At 43.1% G+C, this 25,863-nt stretch overlaps 1 protein-coding gene across 1 annotated transcript in view; it reads left to right on the top strand.

Annotated features, from left to right (window-relative positions):
- The window catches only part of ADRA1D (adrenoceptor alpha 1D), a 54,813-nt gene extending 31,482 nt beyond the window's left edge, over positions 1 to 23,331 (top strand). Inside the window, 1 exon segment of the mRNA XM_087962682.1 lies at positions 20,097 to 23,331. Within this exon segment, the coding sequence (XP_087818808.1) occupies positions 20,097 to 20,647 (551 nt within the window). The 3' untranslated portion in view covers positions 20,648 to 23,331.
- The last annotated feature ends 2,532 nt before the right edge of the window (positions 23,332 to 25,863 follow it).

The following is a 25,863-nucleotide window of genomic DNA, read 5'->3' as shown; positions in this document are numbered from 1 at the left end:
CCACAAAGAAGAAGGGGACCGACCTGTTCTCCATTTTCTCCGGCACTGATGCTGTTCCCTAGTTCGGTCATGAAACGTCTGCAAGAAAACCACCAAGCTCAGAGAGCACCAAGGACCCCACAGCTCATCCCTGAGCCACCAATACTCTCTTCTGTTGACCAATTAAGATTAGAATCACGGCATCATAGCGGATTTTTTTTTTATCATCTTGCTTGTAAACTGACCAGAGTCTAGAAATTTGATAAATAAATAAATACATCCATAAGTAACATTATTATCCCAGAATTGGCAGGAGCTTCTGCAATTGCAAAGTTTTTGGGTTCAAGGTTTTTGTTGTTGTTGTTTTTCTCTTTTTTTCAAAAAAAAAATAGTTTATTAGTTTTTACAATTAAAACCAACCAACAATACGTACACAAATAAGCGAAGGAAAGGAAAGGAAAGGAAAGAAGAGAGGGAGAAAAAGAAAGAATTTTGAAAAAAGAAAGAAAAAGAAAAAAGAAAAAAAGAGGATACAAGGTTAAAAGCATTCTTATTTTTACAGTTTGCAAGATCTTCTTTTTTTTTCATAACCTTAATTTATGTCATGTACCCACACCTGTTCTTTACTTATATCGCTACCTCGTTATTATAGGTTAATACTTTTCTCTTATGCCTTATGATATATAATTTATCTTTGGTCAATCCAATTATACCAATAATTCCAGCTATCATAATATAGTGAAGTGTCTTTGTTTTTTAGCGCCAAAGTCAATTTATCCATTTCTGCACATTTTGAAATTTTTTCAATAATCATTTCATCTGATGGAGTTTGATGTTGTTTCCAGTGGCTAATCTGGCCGCTGTTAAAATGTGTATTGTTATGTATTTAGCTTTTTTGGAAATTTGCTTATCAAAAATCCCTAACAGGAAGGACTCTGGTTTGTATTCGATCTGCTCTTTTGTGATTTCTTCTAACCAAATTTTGATTTTCTTCCAATATGTTGTTGTTGTTTTCTGACTCTAGCAAGGATCCTGCAATGTGCTGATGTGTTCGCCCCTAAAATCTTTTTTTTTTAGATTTGGACTAGACAGCTCGTCTCTGCTCCTACTCTTTTCTCCTTTTCTTTGATGCTGTGTGATCATTTTGGGCAGAGCGCTCCCTCCCTTTTCCCCAGTTGTGCTTTTCGTCCTTCCTGCTTTTTTTTTTTTTTAATTGCTGCTTTGATTAATTGCCTAATCGTTTGCCATTGGACAAGGCCTCGTTGGCGCCTTGGATTGGACGTCAACCCTGACAGCGAGGCGCTGTGGGGGCGACTAAGAACGTATAGGAATTTACCTAAAATGCAGCGCTGCGCCTTGTCCTCCCTCAATTAATTGCACCTGGAGAAATGTGTTAGGCAGATGTTCAGACTGGGTGTGGCGTCGTTATCCACCTCTGGAGCCCTTCCCAGGCAACCTGAGATAGGCAGATGTTTGTGGATGTTTGATGGCCTTGCAAATATGCCGCGGGATGGAAGCCGTTCCGAGGAAAGCTGCCTTTTGCAATTGACTGATTGGCGAATTTGTCAACGCCAATGGTGTTCAAGTGGTGCAGTGGTGGCCTAGAGGTGGCGTTCTCGCCTCACAACCAGGAGGCTGTGAGTTCAATCCCAGCTAGAGGCAGATATTTCTCTCTCTGGGCACAGTGAGAATATATCAGTGCGGGGTGGGGGAAAAACTCCGCGTTGGCAACAGGAAGAGCATCCGGCCAGTAAACGCTCCCTTCAATTGCCCAAACTCTATCCTGCAAGGGATTATGGGGTTATTAAAAGAAGATGAATAGTGTTCAAGTGGTGCTCCAGGTCTTTGTCTTTTGTTATCTTCTCCAGTTCTTTCTCTTCTATTCTGCTCTCTGCAGGCACTGCCATATCCACTATTCAGACTTAATTTTGTCTTTCTTATATACAGTTCCTAAGAATAGAATAGAATAGAATAGAATAGAATAGAATAGAATAGAATAGAATAGAATAGAGTAGAGTAGAGTAGAGTAGAGTAGAGTAGAGTAGAGAGTAGAGTAGAGTAGAATTAGAATAGAATAGAAAATAGAAAATAGAAAATAGAAAATAGAAAATAGAAAATAGAAAATAGAAAATAGAATAGAATAGAATAGAATAGAATAGAATAGAATAGAATAGAATAGAATAGAATACTTTATTGGCCAAGTGTGATTGGACACACAAGGAATTTGTCTTGGTGTAAATACTCTCAGTATACATAACAGAAAAGATACATTCGTCAAGAGTCGAGAATCATCAGGTGCAACACTTAATAATAGTCACAGGGTATAATAAGCAATCAAATCATACTAGGAAACAGTCCATATAAATTGTAAGGATACAAGCGACAAAGTTACAGTCATATAATCACAAGCGGGAGGGGATAGGCGATAAGGAGTGAGGAGAAGATTAATAGTGATAGTTATGCAGACTTTGTAAATAGTTGGACAGTGTTGAGGGAATTATTTGTTTAGCAGAATTATGGCATTGGGGAAAAAACTCCCCTTGTGTCTAGTTGTTCTGGTGTGCAATGCTCTATAGTGTTGTTTTGAGGGAAGGAGTTGAAACAGTTTATGTCCTGGATGTGAGGGGTCTGTAGATATTTTCACAGCCCTCTTTTTGACTCAGGGTGCAGGATATACAGGTCCTCCATGGAAGGAAGGTTGGTAGCAATAGTTTTTTCTGCAGTCCCAGTTATCCTCTGGAGTCTGTGTCTGTCCTGTTGGGTTGCAGAACCAAACCAGACAGTTATAGAGGTGCAGTGTTTCCTGCATTTAACTGCATTTACAAGGAGCTCTGAGCTGGTCTTGGTCCAATGGGGGGTGGGGGAGATGTTCATACAATTGTCGGTTTTGGCGCTAACTCGGCTGTTATTGATAAATGCCAGAAAATGACCGCAAAAAAAGACCCAGCTACCATTTCAAAAAAGATAAACAGCATAAGTGAGGTTTCCAGATGGAGCTTGGACTATTTCAGCTGGAAGGACAGCTACAGCTACAGATTAACAGAGTTGGAAGGGACCCGGTCGGTCATCTAGTCTAACCCACCCCCGCCCAAGCAGACCCTACACCATTTTTGACAGATAGCAGTCCAGTCTCTTCTTGGAACCCTGAGCCTTTCCGAAGGAAAAAGAAATCTCCAAAGTGAAGAAAAAGGGAGTTGGTTAGGGTGGGTGGGAGGCTCCAGGAACATTTCCAATCCTGAAAATTAGAGGCTCTCTTTCTTTTTATCTTTCAAAACTTTGTTCCTTGTTGCCTTCTGCACGATTTAGCTAAATGAAAATAAACGGTGTGGCTCTCGCTGGTTAGAGGAATCCTTAATTGAATTCGTTATAGTACATTAAGCCATTGAGTTAGTGGAGTAGGTGTTCAAAAGACCATCTCCTTTTTTCTCTCGGTTTGTTAATCTTAGTTTGCAAAAAAAATAAAAATAAAAATCGATCAGAATAGAGCTGGGCGGGACCTTGGAGGTCTTCTAGTCCAGCCCGCTTGTACCCTATACCGTTTCAGACAAATATCTCTCCTTAAAAACCTCCAGAGAGGATTTTTTTTTTTTCAGGAGGCGACTGGACTTTCTTCTGTTTTTTTTCTTTGAAGACATTTCACTTCTCGTCCAAAAAGCTTCTTCAACTCTGACTGGATGATGGAGGAAGGGCAGGGTTTACACTCCTTGCAGACAGCTGGTCATTTGCATTCTTTTAAGAGAGTCCTTGAGGCCACTTGGAGGTTTGTCTCTGCCCTCAGTTGTCCCAAAGGGTGCTTTTTCCACCCCCAAGAGGCAACTGGACTTTCTGGTTTTTCTTTGAAGAGTTTTTGCTTCTCATCCAAGAAGCTTCTTCCGCTCTGACTGAATGGTGGAGGAAGGAAAGGATTTATACTCCTTGCAGGCCGCTGGTCATTTGCATCCTTTTAGAGGGTCGTTTAGGCCACTTGGAGGTTTATCTGTGTCCTCAGGGATAGTGCAAATGGTTACTATAATCTGCCATTTTCCCCCTGGAAACCCCTTCCTACTCCCACACCACTCAAGGGGGGTTCATCCCAAATTGTATAGCTAAAGGTCTGTAGAGATTCTCAGTCATCCAGGTGAGGATTGTCCACCAAAGGTGCTTTTTCAGGAGGCAACTGGACTTTCTTGGTTTGTTTTTTCCTTTGAAGATGTTTCACTTCTCACTCTACAGACCTCCAGCAATGAAGCACCCACAACTTCCAGTGGCAGGCTGTTCCACTGGTGAATTGTCCTCCCTGTTAGGAAGTTCCTCCTTAATTCCAGATTGCTTCTCTCTTGGATGAGTTTCCATCCATTGTTTCTTGTCCTTCCCTCTGGTGCTTTGGAAAATAATTTGACCCCCTCCTCTTCTTTGGGGCAGCCCCTCATATAGAGAAGGAACTATCAAGGGCTGGACCAGGTGATTTTTATATTTATTTTGGCTTCAAACTTTGATTGGTTTATCAAAATATAAAATGCCAAGATAATAATAATAATAATAATAATAATAATAATAATAATAATAATAATAATAATAATAATAATAACAATAACAATAACAATAATAAAAACAATTAATAATAATAATAATAATAATAATAATAATAATAATAATAATAATAATAATAATAATAATAGTAGAAAAATAAGAGGAGAGAGAGGAAGAAGAAAAAGAAAAGATATTGTGTAAAGGCAAGAAAAGCGCTCCAACTCTCTTTAGCACAATGGAAAGTAACAACATTACACCTGCAACTTTTTTTACTTTTACACAACAGTAGGTACGAGCCATTTCTCTAACAATGAACGTATCTAGTTAGCAAAAACAAAATCAAAGTTTCGTTTCTTTTTTTCATTGCATAAAAATCTGGAAGCAATTTCAAAATAGAAATAAGTTGAGATAGATTCTCTTTTTTTGGAGGCAAAAAAAAAAAATCCATTTGACCATCTCTGGTTCTCTTTGCTATGAGGGACAATACATGCTTTCTGTTCACTCATTAATCCTTTATCATAATTTATAGGAAGAAAAATCCTCCGTATTGATTATTTTTTTTTAACCCTAAAGGGAAAAAAAAAACTTTCTCTGGTTTTGAGATCATTTTTTTGACCCATTCAAAGATGGACAATTTTTCAACTTGATAAGACTTTCAACTTGGTTCTTCATCCAAGAAGAACAAGTGGAGAAGAAGAAGGAAAAAAAATACGACAAAATGAGCGAAACATTTTTGCTTATCCACATGGGAAAATATGTGATGTGGAGACTCTTGAAATGTACATTGTGTCCTAGTCTTAAACGGAATGTTTTAATAAAAAGATGGACCATTTGTCTTCGGCCCCTGAGAAATTAATTGCCTAGCCCTAGATTGTACTGTAGAAAGGCACTTTGGATGCATGCTGAACATGGGGAGAACATGAAAGGACATTTGATCATGTTTGCAGGACGTGTGAGAAGCCAGAACATTTTGTGTAGAAATACGTGCACTAATTCAGATTATTTTAAAGACAAATGGAAGAGATCATTTGCAGCTCAGGGTTCAATTGGGACGTCCCTGGTGCTCTTTGAGCTTCAGGGGTGGGATTCCACCTGGTTGGACCGGTTCTATAGTCCCTCCTTACCTGGCCTGCGCGCCATCCAACTTGCCTGCGTTTGGTAAGTTGCTATTGTTCCTTTTTTTTTTCCCCGACCATCAGCTGTTCTGCTGTGCGGGGAAATTTAGATTAGCTAGATAGCAGGAAATCGTTGGATTTCTTGCTTTCTAGTTAATCTAAAAGCAGAGCTGAACCTTCCTTAGGACTGAAGCTTCTATTTTTCAGTGCAGACTCAAGTAGCAGATTGCAGAAAGGTAGATCTCTGAGTGAATCTGTGATTCTGCGACCAACTCAATCTGCCTGCCTGCTGTGCCTGATTTTGGGTAAAAGTTGCTCTTTTTTTGCAAAAAAAATTCAATATTTACATACATGGTGTGTTGCGAATGTAATTTTGTGAGTTTGCGTGCTAGCAAATTTTAAATTATAAAAAAATTCAATATTTACAGAAATATTTATCATATTTACATACAAGCCACGGCCACCCAGTCATATGACCACCAAGCCACACCCACAAATTAGGCCACACCCACAGAACTGGTTGCTAAGAAATTTGAATTCCACCCTTGCTGAGCTTGGTTGCTTTCTTTCAGACATTTCATGACCCAGCTAGATAACATCATCAGTACTAGAAGGGAGTGGGGTTTGTGGAGAGGAGGAGGAGGAGGAGGAGGAGGAGGAGGAGGAGGAGGAGGAGGAGGAGGAGAACTATGGGATCCTTGATGCTCTCTGAGCTTGGTTGTTTCCTTGCAGATATTTTATTACCGAACGAGGTGATATCATCAATGCTAGAAGGGAATGGGATTTGCTCTCAGTTTATATTCTAGTGGCTTGTCATTTTGTATAGTTGTGACTTGCCCTGTCAGTCTTCCTGGAGGTTCCTTGATTTGTCTGAATTGGTAGTTTCTTGATTGGGGTGTTGTTTATAATGCCAACAAACTAAGAACAGGTTAATCAAGAAATCAAACAAGTTTACAATGTGCTATTTTATATTGTTACTGTTATTGTTGTTGTTGTTATATACTATAAGCAAGCCACTGGTATATAACCTGAGAACAATCGTCACTCCCTTCTAGCACTGATGATATTACTCAGTTGGGTCATGAAATGTCTGCAAGAAAACAACCTCAGCTCAGAGAGCACCAAGGACCCCACCGTCCTCCTCCTCCTCCTCCTCCTCTCCTCTCCTCTCTCCTTCTCCTCCCCTTCCCCTCCACAAACCCCACACCCTTCTAGCACAGATGATGTTACCTAGTTGGGTCATGAAACGTCTACAAGAAAACCACCCAGCTCAGAGAGCACCAAGGACCCCATAGTCCACCTCCTTCTCCTCCTCCTGCTTTCCACCTCCTTCTCCTTCCCCCCTACTCCTTTCTTCCTCCTCCTCTCCTCCTCCTCTCTTCCTCCCCTTTCTCTCTACAAACCCCACACCCTTCTAGCACAGATGATGTTACCTAGTTGGGTCATGAAACGTCTGCAAGAAAACCACCCAGCTCAGAGAGTACCATGGACCCCACGGACCTCTCCTCTTCCTCCTCCTCCTCCTCCTCACCCCTTCTCCCTTCTAGCACTGATGGTGTTACCTAGTTGGGTCATGAAACGTCTGCAAGGAAACCACCCAGCTCAGAGAGCACCAAGGACCCCATAGTCCACCTCCTTCTCCTCCTCCTGCTTTCCACCTCCTTCTCCTTCCCCCCTACTCCTTTCTTCCTCCTCCTCCCTCCTCCCTCTCTTCCTCCCCTTTTCTCTCTACAAACCCCACACCCTTCTAGCACAGATGATGTTACCTAGTTGGGTCATGAAATGTCTGCAAGAAAACCACCAAGCTCAGAGAGCCCCAAGGACCCCGCAATTTAAAAACTAATCCACGATTGAACTCAGAGGCTTTTCTTCTAGGACTGATGGATGAACAGCTGGAAAAAAGTGTCACAGGACTTCGTTTCTCTGCATGATAACTGCAGTGAGACTATTATACGTTCATAAGTGGGAAGGTTCAGTGCTGCCCACAGCGGAAGAATGGTTAGCAAAGATGATAATTGTATAATTTTAGAATTGCAAGCCATCCAGAGTCACTTGGTTTTACTTGGGTGACTATAGAAACTGAATGAATAAGTAAATAACATAAATAGATGGTGGAACTTGCAGAGAGAGTTAAACTAACTTCTTTGATTAGAGAAAAAAACAGCTTCTACTAGAAACCTACTATAGACTTTTTACATAAAAGGCAAAAAAAAAAGAGGAACTTTTGATTTGTGGTTTGGATGATTAGAAAATATTTGATAATGGAAAAAGAGAGAGAGTTTTGGATAACCATAGAATAAGAGATAATGTTGTAATCACACTTGTATTTGCTGAAAAGGAAATCTGGAAACTTTGTGTGTGTGTGTGTGGTGTGTGTGTTTTGTGGACATTATTTTTGTACTTTTTCCTTCTCTGTTTTGACCTCTTTCTTCACTTTGGATTAGTTTCTATCTTTTTGTAAAAAAAATTAATGACATTTATACCATTACCACCAGCCTACTGGGATCTTTACATGGGGGCTGATCTCTTAGTTTGCTTTCAGTGTACATGAATTATTTGGCTAGAGAGCCAGCTGAGTGGACTTTGGGCCAATTCTTCTGTCTCAGCCCAACTCACCTCATAGATTTGTTGTTATACAGAAGAAGAGGAGGAAGGCATGTTGGATATGTTTGCTGTCTTGAGATATCTGTAAAAATAAGAAAGGTTGATTACAAATAAAAGAGAATGGAATGGAATGGACAGAAGAAAGGGGAGGAAAGGGAAGGAAGGGAAAGGGAAGGAAAGAAAGGAAAGGAAAATATGGAAAGGAAAGAAAGAGAAGGGAAGGGAAAAAGAAAAGAGGAAAGGAAAAGGAAGGGAAGGGAAGAATAAAGGAAAGGAAAAAGGAAAGAAAAATAAGGAAAGGAAGAGAAGGGAAAGGAAGGGAAGGGAAAAGGGAAAGAGGAAAGGAAAAGAAAGAAGAAAAGGAAGGGAAGGGAAGAAGAAAGGACAGGAAAAAGGAAAGAAAAATAAGGAAAGGAAGAGAAGGGAAAGGAAGGGAAGGGAAAAGGGAAAGAGGAAAGGAAAAGAAAGAAGAAAAGGAAGGGAAGGGAAGAAGAAAGGAAAGGCGAAAGGAAAGAAGGAAAGGAAAGAGGGGAAGGGAAGGAGAAAAGAAAGGAAAAGAAAAGAAAATAAGGAAAGGAAGGGAAGGGAAAAAGGAAAGAGGAAAGGAAAAGAAAGGAGAAAGGGAAGGGAAGGGAAGAAAAAGGAAAGGAGAAAGGAAAGAAGGAGAGGAAAAAAGGGAAGGGAAGGAGAAAAGAAAGGAAAAGAAAAGAAAATAAGGAAAGAAAGAGAAGGGAAAGAGGAAAGGAAAAGAAAGAAGAAAAGGAAGGGAAGGGGAAGAAAAAGGAAAGGAGAAAGGAAAGAAGGAGAGGAAAAAGGGAAGGGAAGGAGAAAAGAAAGGAAAAGAAAAGAAAATAAGGAAAGAAAGAGAAGGGAAAGAGGAAAGGAAAAGAAAGAAGAAAAGGAAGGGAAGGGAAGAAAAAGGAAAGGAGAAAGGAAAGAAGGAGAGGAAAAAAGGGAAGGGAAGGAGAAAAGAAAGGAAAAGAAAAGAAAATAAGGAAAGAAAGAGAAGGGAAAGAGGAAAGGAAAAGAAAGGAGAAAAGGAAGGGAAGGGAAGAAGAAAGGAAAGGAGAAAGGAAAGAAGGAAAGGAAAAAGGGAAGGGAAGGAGAAAAGAAAGGAAAAGAAAAGAAAATAAGGAAAGAAAGAGAAGGGAAAGAGGAAAGGAAAAGAAAGGAGAAAAGGAAGGGAAGGGAAGAAGAAAGGAAAGGAGAAAGGAAAGAAGGAGAGGAAAAAGGGAAGGGAAGGAGAAAAGAAAGGAAAAGAAAAGAAAATAAGGAAAGGAAGAGAAGGGAAAAAGGAAAGAGGAAAGGAAAAGAAAGGAGAAAAGGAAGGGAAGGGAAGAAGAAAGGAAAGGAGAAAGGAAAGGAAGAGAAGGAAAAGGAAGGGAAGGGAAAAAGGAAAGAGGAAAGGAAAAGAAAAGAAAAGAAAAGAAAGAAGAAAAGGAAGGGAAGGGAAGAAGAAAGGAAAGGAGAAAGGAAAGAAGGAAAGGAAAAAAGGGAAGGGAAGGAGAAAAGAAAGGAAAAGAAAAGAAAATAAGGAAAGAAAGAGAAGGGAAAGAGGAAAGGAAAAGAAAGGAGAAAAGGAAGGGAAGAAGAAAGGAAGGAAGGAGAAAGGAAAAAAGAAAGGAAGGAAAAAAGGAAGGGAAGGAGAAAAGAAAGGAAAGAAAAGAAAATAAGGGAAGGAAGGGAAGGGAAAAAGGAAAGAGGAAAGGAAAAGAAAGAAGAAAAGGAAGGGAAGGGAAGAAGAAAGGAAAGAAGGAAAGGAAAGAAGGGAAGGGAAGGAGAAAAGAAAGGAAAGGAAAAAGAAAAGAAGGAAAGGAAGAGAAGGGAAAGAGGAAAGAGGAAAGGAAAAGAAAGGAGAAAAGGAAGGGAAGAAGGGAAGAAGGGAAGGAATACCTGCCCATAAGCAACAGGGCACTGGCAAGAAAGGAAAAGCAAGAAAATCTGAAACGGATAAAGCCCCAAAGCGGTGACTGTATTGATGGAAGGGTAAAAGAGCTGAAAAGCAAACTTGACCCCGTGTTCCCTTTGGCCCAGGCGCCCAGCCCAGTTCAGGGTCCCTTGTTTCCACCCCCCACCCCTCTTTCCTGGGCATCTGGTCTCTCTGCAGGGGCTCCCTCTAGGTGGGAGGAGGGGGCAAGCAAGGACAGCCCCCCCCCTCCCCTCCTCCCCTCCCGACCTGTCGAGGACGATGGGAAAAGATGCACATTTTTTCACACGGAATCCACGCAGCCAAAAGCTGGAACTTGGCAAATCCTCGCGGTCTTTCTGGCAAGGAAGCCCAGCTGAGCATTGGGGGCGGAGGGGAGGGAAGAAAAGCACATTTTGTTTGGCTCTGCAGCTTCAGTTTCCACAGAAAGCCCCCTCTCCTTCCCTCTCCCCTCCCCTCTCTTTCCCACTTTTTCTCTCTCCCTCCTCCTCTCTCCCTCTCTCTCCCCCTCTTCTCTCTCCTCTCTCCCTCTCTCCCTCTTCCTCTATCTCTCCCTCCCTCTCCCTTTACCCCTCCCCTCCCTCCCCCTTCTCTCTCTCCTTCTCCCCTCTCTCTGACCCTCCCTCCCTCCTCTGTCCCTCTCCCTCTTTCTATATATCTCTCTCCCTTTATCCCTCCCCTCTCTCTCCTCTCTCCTCCTCTCTCTCCTCTCCCTCTCTCTCTCTCTCTCACTCACTTTCCCTCTCCCCTTCTCTCTCTTCCTCCCTCCCTCTCTCTCTCCCCTCTTCTCTCTCCTCTCTCCTCTCTCCCTCTTCCTCTATCTCTCCCTCCCTCTCCCTTTACCCCCTCCCCCCTCTCTCCTTCCTCTCTCTCTCCTTCTCCCCCCTCTCTCTGTCCCTCCCTCCCTCCCTCCTCTCTCCCTCTCCCTCTTTCCTTCTTTCTCTCTCTCCTCTCTCCTTCTCTCCCTCTCCCTCTTTCTATATATCTCTCTCCCTTTACCCCTCCCCCTCTCTCTCTCTCTCCTTCTCTCTCTCTCCCTCATTCCTCCTCTCCTCTCTCCCCTCTCTCCCCATTCTTTACCGTCTCCCTCCCTCTCTCTCCCCTCTCTCCTCCTCCCTCTCTCTCTCCTCCTCTCCCTCTCTCTCTCACTCACTTTCCCTCTCCCCTTCTCTCTCTTCCTCCCCCTCTCTCTCTCACTCCTCTCCTCTCTTCCTTCTCTCTCTCCCCATTCTTCACCCTCTCCCCTCTCCTCTCCTCTCTCTCCCACTGTCTCCTGACGATTGGGCCAAAGTCACACCAGCTGGCTTTTACAGCTAAGGCAGGACTTGAATTCACTGCCTCCTGCTTTTCTACCTGGGTCCCTTAACCTTGGCCACCAGAACAAACTGGCTGTGGTTCCCGATTGGTCCAGAATGGGGCCAAACCCCAATTGCCACCCTCTTGAAATCGGTCCCACCCTTGAAGGAATGGTTGCTACAGCGAGGAAACAGCTCTTGGACACCCGGTGGGGGGGAACAAATGTTGGACGATGCCCTGAAAAGGGGGAGGTGGAAGCTGCACCCTGACATCTGCTCCACCAAAGAGTCGTAGCCTTTTGAAGATGGAAAGAGTCTGCTGCGTTTGCTCGCCTGCTTTCAAACCCTTTGCAAGCGACTCGTTTTCCAAAAAGCCAGGAGGAAAGGGGAAAGTTTGCAGGAATCAGGGGAGCGGGAGAGAGAGAAAAAAATCTCGCTTTTTGTTTTGTTCCTGGTTTTTAAGAAAACCTAACCAGAGCTGGTGGCTTGGTTTGCATCTGAATTCACGGTGGAGAGAATGAGGGTTTTTAGTGGCATTGCTTGTCTTGGAAAAAGCAGCTGAAATTCTTGCAAGAGGGCCAAATTTGAGGCCCCGAGGAGAAACCCCAGCAATTTGTGGTTCACAGTGTCAGGCTGACCTACCCAACTTACTTAATACAGGTAGTCAGTCCTCCACTTACAACTACAGTTGAGATATTGAATAAGAGAAAAAAATGAAAGAATATAATTTGATTAAAAACAAGGGTATCCTTATTGGAATTATATCACTTGTCAAACGTAAATAGGATGAATATTATCTTATTTGTATTAAATAAGTTGTAAAATGTGACTAGATGGGGATATTTTTTTAAAAAATATAATAGTGGCCTCATTAAAAATCAGAAAGGGGATAAATATGGTAAGATTATTAAAATTCAAGATATTAAAAAGTTCACAAAAAGCAAAATGTTAAAAAGATTTAGGGAGGTTTCTATGATAGAATTTATGTCGACATGTTTCCGTATCAACGTAAATTGGTGAGTTATTATTAGGATCACATAAGTTTGTTCAACACTACAAATACGATTAATAATATTTTATTCGTAGTAGAAAAAAGAGGGATATTTAGAATATGGAGATTGACGCAAAAGTAAGATGTTGAAATGGTGGATAATCAAGAAAATATGTGTATTAATATGAAGATTGTCAACTGTATTGAATATGAAGAATATCATATTTGTTTTAAAATGTAAGTATCATGCCCCTGTCGGAGTCTGAATCCGAGGAGGAAGACCTACAGCTGACAGGGAGTGGGAGTGTGGCTCCATTGGCTGTGGAGGAAACTGGGGAAGGGCAAAGTCCGGCTGGGCAGAGCAGGGAAGAGGTAGAACAAGGGAGAGGGAGTTCAGAGGAAGAAACAGGCCCACCCCCTCTTCATCCTAGGGCACACAGGAAGGAATGAAGAAGGGAGCAACGGGGGTTGCATGGCTTACGGGGGAGGAAAGGGCCCTGATTCCCTGGGAATCACCTGGGAATGAGAGTTTAAAAGAGATGCAAGCTGAGTGCGGCGGCTGCTGGGAGCAAACGTGAGTTTATCTTGTGTTGACTTTGCTTATCTGCGTTCCTGGCCTGTCGTTCCTTCACATCTGAAATTCCTTCTCCTGCCCTGCCAGACTAATGACCTCATTTTGCCTTGATTGGACTTATAGTTACAGTTTCTGTTGACCACGTTTTGGACTTGAATCTCTGCAGCCGGAGAATCAAGAGTTTTTCTCCAGCCCAGAAGGGAACCAGGACATTGTGGGCAAAGTTGGAGCTAATAAAGGGACTCCTACTGATTGTCTGACTGTGTTGCCTTTGTGCCACGCCCTTTAGGTCATCACAGTAAGACACTCTGGTACCATGCGGTTCACACAATGATATGTTTTGAGAAACCCTAGAGAGGCAGCAACTTGTGGTTCACCTTGTCAGGCCGACCTACCGAACTCACTTAATACAGGTAGTCGTCGATCTAATACAGGTATTATTAATACTTAATACAGGTAGTCGTCGACTCCAATCGAGCCCCAAAGGTATGTCACCAAGCGAGACATCGGTTAGGTGACTTTTCTCCCCGTTTTGCGACTTTCCTCACCGCATTTGCTAGAGGAATCACCGCCGTGGTTGAAACGAGTGACACCGTGATTAAGTGAATCTGTCTTCCTCGTGGACTCGGACGGTCAGAAGGTCGCAAAAGGGGATCACGTGACCACCCCCACCCCCGGGGACATGGCGACCTTCATAAATAGGAGTCAGTCACCAAGCGTCTCTCTATTTCGGGTCACATCACCAGGGGGATGGTGCCACGGTCGTAAGTTGTGAAAAACAATACGAATCACTTTGGTGAGGGCCGTTGTAATGGTCGAACGGTTGCTCAGTGAACTGTTGTAATTCGAGGACTACCTGTACTTCTGCTGTGGTTAGCTGACAGCAGGTGCAGGCAGCTGAGGAGAGCGAGGACTCAGATGAGGGGCCAGGACCATTAGGGAGTGGACTGCTGCTTTCGGAGATGGTGGGGGCTGGCAGCAGTGATGAGGAGGTTCCCGAGGAGCCTGTGCTAAGTGTGCATGCGTGCAGGGTTGCTCGCAGGAAAGAGCAGTGGCAGCAGCACAGGCGACTCGGGAGTAAGGCTGCACGGTAACGGCCCCTCCTTCAAGAAGATAAAAGCCAGTTGTGAATCGGACATTCTTTGCAGGAAGCAAAGACGTTTTGAAACTCCACCCTCGTGGACATTGCAGTATCTGATTTAGTATCTGAAGACTCTTGTGTTGTAAAATATTTCTAGGTAACCTTATCTGTGATTCTTGGCAGCCTCGCACAGTTCTGGCAAGGTTCGTGCTTATCAAAGTTAATTAGTTTGCAGCAGCCTTTTAACCCGGGATTCGTAAGAATCATTAAAAGGTTTCTGTTCCCTTTGGTTCATGTTTGTTTCATTGGAAAAGAGTTTGGGTCAGAACAACTTCAGAGAAAGACGAGGGAGAGGAAGCCAAGCCTCTCCCACCCAAGTTGGAGTTGTGCATAATGGCAGCAGAATTCAGCGCTTGCCTTTTGCAGGGTGGAAGTAACTCCTCGTTGCGCAGTCTTTTGTGCAACAGACACACCCACTTGAACACACACACACACACAGAGAGACACACACAGAGGAATCCTTTTTTTAATATATTGTTTTTATTTTTTAACAACAAACATAAACATAAACCAATACATAAAACCTTCTTTCAATTTATACAGCATGTTGGTTGGTATATATTTCTTGTGCACAATATCTGTAACCATTCCATCTGAGTCCTCGCTCTCCTTAGTCTCCTTATAATTTATATTCAAATTATATTGATCAACTTTCACATCATAATATGCTATTATTACATCATCATTAAATTTTAATTGCAACTTCACATCATCCTTTTCGAGCAAATCTCAATTTTTACCGATTCTAAATAATATCATAACAATCAGTTATACCATTGTATTCTCTTTGCCATTGTATTACATTTATATGATAATATATTTCATTTTCCTATTTTTCTATCTAGCCATTCATAAAGTAAATCCCATATTTTATACTATTCTTTTACTTCTTGGTCTCTAATTGCCAGCAGGTTAATCTACTCATTTCTGCACATTCCATTATTTTCTTTTTTTCACCTCACACACAGAGGAAACCTTGCTTGGGCCAAACCGGGAGTTGCAGAAGGAATAAATCTTCATTTTGTTGTGTAACAGATCACTTAGCAGGACACACAACAGAAGCACTGTGAAGCGGTGGAGCAGAAGGATAATTTGGCTGGACCTGATGTGATGGTGTTGTGTTTTTTTCCCTGTGGAGGAGAAAAGGGGGCCAGGGAGGGAACATGGCCACAAGAGAAGCTTTCATTTATTTTTATTTTCTTCCCTTGTTTCTGGTGGACTTCCGTTCTTTTTCCTTAAGCCACATTTTTATATATATATAACTAGCTGGATACTCATGCTTTGCTACGAAACTATGTGGTGGGGCTTAGTTTTTGGAGAGGAAAATAAGGGGAAGAAATTCTGCCTCTGCCTACCGGCCTCCATCAGTATTCATCTGGCTAGCATCCTGTCTGTGTGTGATAGATTTAACAGATTTAACAGATAATCAGAGTTGGAAGGGACCTTGTAGGTCATCTAGTCCAACCTCCCACTCAAGCGGGAGACCCTACACGATTTCTGACAGATGGCAGTCCAATCTCTTCTTGAAAGCCTCCAGTGATGAAGCTCCCACCACTTCCAAAGGCAAAAGCTGTTCCATTGGTGGATTGTTCTCCCTGTCAGAAAGTTTCTCCTTATTTCCAGGTTAAATCTCTCCTTGTTCAGTTTCCATCCATCATTCCTTGTCTGGCCTACAGGCGCTGACAGAGTTGAGGGCTGTTTGGAAACTGAAACAGTATTTGCTGTGTGAGCAAGGAGACAGCAAGGAGCCTGGGCGTGGCTTAGCTCAACTGTTCTGTACTAAACCTGCTTGGTGCTGCTATGAAACTGAAACTCCTCTGCTTGCGTTTTGCCTTTGGAAGAGATTTCTCTTCAGGTGAGGAGGGGGAGTAGAACTCCTTAACATCAGAGCATGTTAACAATAATAATAATACAGGAAATGCTCTAAATGCTCTGATGGTCGTTTTGAAAAATCCTTTCTTAGTGAGCATCTAGAAGCCAAGAGGAACATAGGTGCCAAATTTCAAGTTTGTAGGCTTTACGGTTCTGGAGATTTTGTGATGATGCGTGAGGGGTATCTTCGCTTTTATATAGATAGATAGATTTTATTCATGGTTTATTTCTTTGACATCCATAAGTCCTTAGTGAACAGCGTGTTGTCTGGGACGATATACTTTATACGCAATACTACTAATAATGATACTATTTAAATAAACATAATCATAATCTTTCCACTTCTAACATTTGCATGTACATTGTAATTATAATACATTCCATTATATATCAGTACACATAATCTTATTTTCCCAATTTCTACTTTCTACCCCATTTTTTCCTAACTCTTAGTAAAATATCCATTCTATTAAAAAGTGTTCTATCTCTATCTGTCATCTCTTCATCTTTTTAAAATGTCAACTCTTATTGGGCAGTGGTTTTTAAACCACTTTTAAGCAGCAAATGTGAGAACAGACCATCATAAATGTGAATCGACAGTCAAGCCTCCAAATGTAAATCATGTGACCACAGAGGATGCTGCAATGGTCATAAGTGTGAAACATGGTCATAAGTCGTTTTTTTTTTCAGTGCTGTTGTAACTTCGGTCACTAAGCGAACTGCTGTTAAGTCAAGGACTACCTGTACTTAGTTTGTGTTAAGTGAGTCACACATCCATTTTTATGACCTTATTTTGCCACAGTTGTTAAGCCTAGCACCACAGTTGTGAGGGGAATGTCGGGGTCACTAAGTGAATTTGGCTTTTTTTCCCTGTTGACTTTGCTTTTTGGAAGCCGGCTGGGAAGGTCAGAAATGGGGATGGGGAAATGGACATAAGCGTGAGGACTTTGGTCATAAGTGTGAGGACTGAAAAAGCGAGAACTGAAAAAATGAGGATGAGGAAATGGACATAAGTGTGAGAACTTCAGTCATAAATGTGAGGACTGAAAAAATCACTTTTTTTAGTGCCCTTGTAGTATCGACCGTCGTTAAACAAATGGACGAATTGGGGTTCCTGCTTTTTAACTGCAATAGGTATGGTTTGGGTTTATTAAAAAAAATTATGTTTAAAATGTGGGATACGCCATCACAGTTAACGTTGGAGAATTAGAGAAATAAATGTTATTAGAGAAATTAAAAAAAAATCCTTGCAAGCTACAAGAGAAGAGACAGGCGGCTGAGGAGATATTAAAAAAAAAATCCGGCTGGATTTTTGGCCTTTGCGGTGCCTGAGTCAGAATGGGAGAAAATATATATATATATTTTCTCAGAACGGGATGAGGTTGCATTAGAGTTCCCATTGTGGGCCGCCAGCCTGAAGAGTTGAGCTTAAGAATGAAAAATTAATAGAATTAAGGAGAAATTTCCTGTCAGTGAGAACAAATAATCAGTGGAGTGGCTTCCCTCCAGAAACTGTGCTTGCTCCAACTACGGAGGGTTTTTTTTAGAAGAAACTGGACAGCCCTTTGTCTGAAATGGTAGAGGGTTTCTTGCTTCAGCAGGGGGTTGGACTAGAAGACCTCCAAGGTCCCTTCCAACTCTGCTGTTCTGTAAAAGTTCAGAAGAGAAGAACTAGCACTCTTCTGATGTTTGAGGGGCTGCCCCAAAGAAGAGGGAAGCGCCAGAGCCCCTGAGGGCAGGACAAGAAGCAACGGATGGAAACTCATCAAGGAGAGAAGCAACTCAGGACTGAGGAGAAAGTTCCTGAGTAATTAAAACAATTCACCAGTGGAACGACTTGCCACCAGAAGTTGTGTGTGCTCCAACAGTGGACAGCCGTCTGTTTTTAAGAAGAGACTGACAGACGTTTGTCTGAAACGGTAGAGGGTCTCCTGCTTGAGCAGGGGGTCAGACTAGAAGACCTCCAAGGTCCCTTCCAACTCTGCTATTCTATATTCTGTAATCTCATCTGTTTTTCAGGGCAGCAAGTAGGTTGATCTGGTTTGTTAATTTGTGCTGGATCACAAGAGCACTTTCTCTCTCTCTCTCTCTTTGGAGGGTTGAGTCATCTTTACACTACCAGTTTCTCAGCTGTGACCACTTGACTTGACTTATGACCAGTCTCTTAGCAACCATTCAACGTTACAAATGGCCAAAAACATGGGACTTAACGATCCAGATTCCAAGTTCCCGCAGTCACATTCGGGACCCTCCGAGCAACGAAAATGTTTTCAGGGAATTGTAGCCCCAAATTTAAGTGAACGATAACAAACACCCGTTGCTGAGTGGGACGTTTGTTAAGCGAGTTTTGCCCCATTTTATGGCCTTTCTTGCCACCGGGGTGAAGCGAATCGCTGCTATTGATAAGTCCATAACACGGTCGTTAAGTGAATCTGGCTTCCCCATTGACTTTGCTTGTCAGAAGGTCGCAAAAGGGGATCACATGACCCTACAATCCTTTCGTCATCTCCTTTTAATGACCCCATAATCCCTTGCGGGGTGGATTCTGGACAACTGAATGGAGCAAGCAGAGTGTTTTAATGGCCGGATGCCCTTCCTGTCACGAGGGCAGAGTTTTGTTCGGCGGATAGATTCTCAGAGTGTGTCCAGCGAAAGAAATACCTGCCTCTACCTAAGATCGAACTCACAGCCTCCTGATTATGAGGCGAGAGCACCACTCCTAACCCCACCACACTTTGACCGTCATAAATACAAGCCCATTGCCAATTGTTTGAACTTGGACCACATGACTATGAGGATGCTAAAACAGTCACAAGTGTGAGAAAGGGCCGTAAGTTGCTTTTTTTTTAGTGCCATTGTAATTTCAAAAGGCCACTAAACAAACATTGTACGTCGAGGACGACCTATTGAGGACGCCCTACAAAAGCAACTTTCTTCCCTAAATCAAGGTTTCTCCATCTTGGCTGCATTCTAGGAACTTGATATGAAATAATGAAAAATAAAATTATTATGAGGAGGAGGAGCCCGTGTGTTTTTTCCCCCCTTTCTCACTTTGGAGATTTTTGAAGCTTTTTTTTTAGGGCCTCTAAATGTCCAACTGATCCCTTTCGAGCCTCTTTGACACTCGGATTTAGCCTCGATTCCTTGCTAGCGCCGGCTTTGTAACCCACAATATGACTTAACAACAGAGTCACGCAGAATCGTGATTCATCGAAGACGAAAAAGCATTTGGACTGAGTCAGAAACTTATTTTTAGAACTCCTCAGGGCGACAGTCGGTTTGGAAGAGGGCAAGGGAGCCCCCTGCTGGGAGAGATTACATTATGGACAGAAATCTGGAATGACATAAGTAACAGATAATCAGAGTTGGAAGGGAGCCTGTAGGTCATCTAGTCCAACCCCCTGCTAAAGCAAGAAACCCTAAGCCATTTCTGACAGATGGGAGCCCAGTCTCTTCTTTTTTAAAAAATATATATATACATTTTTCTTTGGTATACGTAAGTGCTTAATAAACAGTGTATTGCCTGGATCAATAATAATAATAATAATAATAATAATAATAATAATAATAATAATAATAATAATAATAACAACAACAACAAGCATCCTAAATGCTTGGGAAGTGTCCAACTAGTGATTTGTGATACGAAACCCAGCATAGTTATCTCGTTTGCTGTGTCCACTGCTTATTCTTGTGAACGTGTCATTGCCTGCTTTAATGACCTCTAATTTGTGTTTAGAGACCTGCTCCTTTGATATGTGGAATGCATCTGGGTAACTTATTTGGGGGTTTAAGGTCGTTTAAGTAAAACATTTCTCCCGTTTGCTGTTTTTTTGCTCGATTTAGTTTCAGATCGACTGTCAGTTATCTAGCAGAGATGCCCATTCTCAGTCCAGGGTGGCTTCTGTTCATGTTTGAAGGGGAGGTGGGGAGACCATAAGGGATAAAATGGTATTTTGATACAAAACTTTCCACAGAAGGTTGAGCACCCAATTACCAGCCCCTCTTCACGAAAGGGATGGAGCTCTTGCTTTACTCTAGCAAGGCCCTTTCACCCTCTCAAGCCTTCTTCCATCTTGTTTTTTTCAGGTTCCTTCTTCCCTTCCCTGAAGCCCTCAGGAGTAGCCTTCAAGATTATCTTCTGGCTGGGCTACTTCAACAGCTGTGTGAATCCCATTATCTACCCCTGCTCCAGCAAGGAGTTCAAGCGAGCTTTCACCCGTCTGCTCAAGTGCCAGTGTCGGCGGAGGAGGCCCATCTGGAGGGTTTATGACCACCCTTGGCGAGGGGCCTCCATCAACGGCTCCAGCCGCTCCCGGATCTCCACCCTCAACGGGTCCTTCATACTGAACTCCCGCAGCTTGGAACGGTCGAGCAAGAGGAGGACTCTGAACTGCAAGAGGTGGAGGATATTTTCTCCTTCCCACAAACCCACCATCCAGCTGAAGGAGAAGATGAACAGCCTCTCCCACAAGATTCGTGGGAGCTCCCTCCGGGGCGGCATGGCGGCTTCCTTCAAAACCGAGGTGGAGTCGGTTTCCATTGGCATCCCCAATGACTTCTTGGAATGCATCGACTATCAAATGTACGACGATCTGACAGACTCCGAATCGTGTGGGCTTAAAGAAACGGATATTTGACACAATGGGGTGGTGTTTTTTTTCTCGATCCCATTGGGTTTGTCTCCATCTTATAAGTGGACAAAGGCGGGTGCACTCCGTGAGTGAGACAGGTAGACTAACCAAGGTAGTCACAGCCCGTTGGTAGAAATCCATGCTTTGCATACAGAAGAAGGCCCCATTTTCCATTTGACCCACAATGCGCACCTTCCTCGGGTCCTTAGAACTCTCCAAACTGGGTGGTTTCTTCGCAGATGTTTCATGACCCTACTAGCTAACATAAGGGTGGGATTCAAAAATCCCAGCAACCAGTTCGCTGCCCAGTTGCTGGGTGGACATGGCCTCCTGGGACGACCATTTTTCACCTTCCCCAGAGTCCGGAGGCTTCCCTCGGGCCTCTGGGAGGGCGAAAACAGCCTCCCCTGGGCCCTGGAGGCCCTCCGGAAGCCGGATGTCAGTGCTCCAGTAGTTACCCCCATTTAAATCATGAGTCTCTAGCCGGATATTCAAAGCTTAAAGAAGATTTATTCGGAGAAAACATGCCGGTGCTACCTGGGTGTAGCCAACTCTGAGACCATATCATTCATTGTCCCCCTTGACCCTGAATTTTCCCCCACCCCCTGTGTGTATTATAATTCATATTCTCCAATGGGACACATCCATAGCCAAAAGTCATCAATCAGGCTCTTCAGTTAGATATTTGCGCGGCAGAAACTTCGGTCACCTAGAAACTATCTGTGAAAACATTTATGGAATGCAGTTTCGGTTTTGCAAGCTGCCGCACTGGTCCCCCCTCCCTTTCTGCTGGCAACTCTAAAAGACCAGAGGAATATTTTATGAGTTGACACCGGAAACAGGCCCGTTTCCAGACTTCCAGAAGGCCCGTTTTCCCCCTCCCAGAGCCTTCGCACAGACCGTGCACTTACCTGCATCCAAAACGGGCCACGTGGAGGGGCGGGGCAAGAAGGGCGGGGCCAGCCGGTCAGTTCAACTACCAGTTCAGTGAACCAGATGCAAATTTAACAACCGGTTCGCCCAAACCGGTCCGAACCAGCTGAATCCCACCCCTTGAGGTAACATCATCAGTGCTACAAGGGGGGTTGGGTTTTCTCTCTATTTTTATACATGCAACCCCACTCTTTTCTAGCACTGATGGTGTCACCTAGTTGGGTCATGAAACATCTTCGAGAAAAGCACGAAGCTCAGAGAGCCACCCAAAACCCTCACCATTCAACCCTCAACTACAAATATTCTCGCTTATTCGTATACGTTCCCGGGTCTCCGATGAGTAAGAGCAGTTATATCATAACCCTGGGGGGAAACGGAGTTGCAGTTAGCAAAAGGAGGTCAGGTGGCCATGATGTTGAGAAAGGTATGTACAGCTAGTCCTCAACGTACGATCACAATTGAGCCCCAGATTTCGGTTGCTAAAGGAGACTGCTGTTAAATGAATTCTGCCCCATTTTTCTTGCCACCGTTACTAAGTGAATCATTGCAATTTAAGTTAAGGCTGTAAAACCTGGCATGACTCCCTGAACAGTTACCAAGCATCCGAATCCTGATCAGGTGACCACGGGTTTACTGCGATGGTCATAAGTTTGAAAAATGGCCGTAAGTCATTTTTCCAGGGCTGTCGTAACTTTGAACAGTCACTAGATGGATGCTTATGAGTCGAGGACAGTTGCAAGCAGTTGTAAGTGAGCCTCCAATACTGTACTCTAGGTTTGAGTTGTCTTGGTCTTGGAATATTTCTTCGACAACGTTGTGCGGGTTTTTAGTTGTATAATCAGCGTTATATTATGCCAAACATTTTGATTCTTTGCAAAAAAAAAAAATCATTTTCCCTCCGTGTTTTTACTTTCTTTTGATGGAAAAGATAGTTTTGGTTCTGAAAATGTGTCCAAGCGCAATAGGAGGAATTTGTTGAATCAAAACCATCTCATGTTGTCAACTAGAGGATATTGTGAGGAGAAAGAATAGTCCATACATCGCCTTGGACGAAAGAAAATTTAACAAATGATCGAATTATTCCAAGATTTCTCTACTTGCAAAGCAACTTGGATGTCTCTTGAGAAGGAGATACTTATTACCTTCCCATTAGGACAATATTTGGCATGGCTTAAGATGAATTTGGGGGATCTTGGTCATCCTGGGCGTGGTGGTAGAGGTGGAAGAGGCAGTCGTGGGCGTGGGGGAAGGGCTAACCATGGAAGCAGAACTGACAAGTTGGTTAAAGGGTTTGATGTGATCCATACACCCAATCGGTCAAGTGCTTCTGCTCCGGATGTTGATGTCTGGACTTAACTCCCAGAATTCCCAGTCAAAATGCTGGCTGGAGAATTCTGGGAGCTGAAGTCCTCACACATCTTTCCTTCCCATTAGGACAATGTTTGGTCATGCTAAGATGTCTGAACTTCAACTCCCAGAATTCCCCAGTCAAAATGCTGGCTGGGGAATTCTGGGAGCTGAAGTCCTCACACATCTTTCCTTCCCATTAGGACAATGTTTGGCCATGCTAGGATGTCTGAACTTCAACTCCCAGAATTCCCCAGTCAAAATGCTGGCTGGAGAATTCTGGGAGCTGAAGTCCTCACACATCTTTCCTTCCCATTAGGACAATGTTTGGTCATGCTAAGATGTCTGGACTTCAAGTCCCAGAATTCCACAGTCAACGTACTGGCTGGAGAATTCTGGGAGCTGAAGTCCTCACACATCTTTCCTTCCCATTAGGACAATGTTTGGCCATGTTGGGATGTCTGACTTCAACTCCCAGAATTCCCCAGTCAAAATGCTGGCTGGGGAATTCTGGGAGCTGAAGTCCTCACACATCTTCCCTTCCCATTAGGACAATGTTTGGTCATGCTAAGATGTCTGAACTTCAACTCCCAGAATTCCCAGTCAAAATGCTGGCTGGGGAATTCTGGGAGCTGAAGTCCTCACACATCTTTCCTTCCCATTAGGACAATGTTTTTACATGCTAAGATGTCTGATTTTCAAGTCCCAGAATTCCACAGTCAACGTACTGACTGGAGAATTCTGGGAGTTGAAATCCACCCATCTTCAAGGTTGAAAAATCACAGCGTTAGGGAAAGGAAAATCAACCATAAAATAGTTCTTCTTTGTTGTGACTTCATAGGTCACAACTGACTTCATCCGATGCATTAAGTTAATTGGAAAAAAAAAGACCAAAAAGTAAGCCAGAATCTGCAGCAGAATCATGGATGGAGGAAGCCAAGTTAATAACTTACCGAAGTAGTTATTTCTACTTTATTTAAAGTACTACAATGTCCTGGACTGTCAGCTCCGAGTTAGCCCAAAATAATTGTCTCCAAAATATTCCACTTGCAGTAGAACAGGAACTCACCCAAGTCCGTGGACATTGTATTTTGCCAAGTGATTTGGCACGAGGATTCCTAACTATCCCACAGAATAAAAATAAGTACAGAATAACAGAATTGGAAGGGACCTAGGAGGTCTTCTAGTCCAACCCCTTGCTCAAGCATTGTACCATTCCAGACAAAATGCAGGAGTCAGAATTCAACAACTCATAATATATTGTATAACTTTCAGGCCCAGCGCATGAGCCAAAATCAGTGGCCCAACTTGGCTACCTGCTCACCGCCTAACAGGAAGGCCAGCCTTGAAAAAAGGGACAATAATACAGGTGGTCCTCAATTTACAATCATAATTGAGCCCAAACTATCTGTTGCTAAGTGAAACATTTTTAAAGTGAATTTTAATTCATTTCATGACCATTCTGATCACAATTGTTAAGTGAATCCCTGCAGTTGTTAAGTGAATGACATGGTTGTTAAGTGAATCTGGCTTCCCCCATTAATGTTCTGACCCAAACCCTTTTCCAAGAAAACAAACATGAACCAAAGGGAACAGAAACCTTTTAATGAGTCTTGCGAATCCCCAGTTAAAAGGCTTCTGCAAACTAATTAACATTGATAAGCACAAACTTCGCCAAAACTGTGCAAGGCTGCCAAGAATCACAGATAAGGTTACCTAGAAATATTTTACAACATAATAGTCTTCAGATACCAACTTAAGATTCTGTAATGTCCACAAGGCTGAGTTTCAAAACGTCTTTGCTTCCTGCAAAGAACGTCCGATTCACAGCTGGCTTTTATCTTCTTGGAGGAGGGGCCATCACCTTGCAGCCTTACTCCTGAGTCGCCTGTGCTGCTGCAGCTGCTCTTTCGTACGAGCAGCCCTGCACGCACGCGCACTTGGCACAGGCTCCTCGGGAACCTCCTCATCACTGCTGCCAGCCCCCACAATCTCCGAAGGCAGCACTCCACTCCCTGATGGTCCTGGCCCCTCATCTGAGTCCTCGCTCTCCTCAGCCGTCCACACCTGCTGCCAGCTAACCACAACAATTAACTTTGCTTGTCGGAAGGTCACATGTGACCCCAGGACATTGCAACTGTCATAAATAGGGTTGCCAAGCATCTGAATTTTGCTCGCAGGACTGTGGGGAGGCTGCAAGGTCATGTCTGAAAAAGGATAAAAAAAAACTCCCTTTTTTTCCCCAGGGCCGTTCATATCTTTGAACGATCACTAAATGTCCCCAAGAATTATTTGCAACTTTGTCGAACTTTACACAGCGCTTTCAGAAAATCCCCTCCTGCAATCTTCTAAATCAGTTTTTGTTTTCAATTTTGGTAACTTTAAAAATGGTCGGACTGGATAAGTCTGGGTGTTGATGTCCGGCCTGTCAAGGCTCCAACATGCACCGCCATTCAAATCACAAGTCTCTAGCCACATCTCTCAGAGTTAAAAAAAAAAAAAAAAGATTAGGAGTTGACATGTCGGTGTTTTCTGAGTGCAGCCGACTCTAAGACACATCATTCATTTCACCCTTGACCCTGGTCTTCCCCCCACCCCCTGGATATATATTCGTCAATGAGACACATCCATGGCCAAGAGTCATCAATCAGGCTCTCCAGTAATAATCTTGTGGGCCAACAGTTTCGGCTGCCTAGCAATTATCTGAAGCATTTAAGGAATGCACTGCTTTCTCCCACTCCCTTTCTGCTGGCAACTAAAAAGACCAAAGGAGTATGTTTTAGTTGACACAGCCATCTTAGAAGTTGCCAAGACTGAAAAAAAAACACCGTTGTAACTTTGAATGGTCACTAAATAATCTGTTGTAAGTCGGGGACTATCCATAGAGGTTCATTTTCCAAGGACAAGAAGTCAGAAGTTGAGGCGATGGAGACAAGAGACAT

Source organism: Notechis scutatus, chromosome 4, assembly GCF_049901735.1.
Source record: "Notechis scutatus isolate UNSWTSFEM ecotype Mainland chromosome 4, rNotScu1.2, whole genome shotgun sequence".
NCBI classification, from domain to species: domain Eukaryota; kingdom Metazoa; phylum Chordata; class Lepidosauria; order Squamata; family Elapidae; genus Notechis; species Notechis scutatus.
This window is presented reverse-complemented; position numbering and strand designations above follow the sequence as displayed.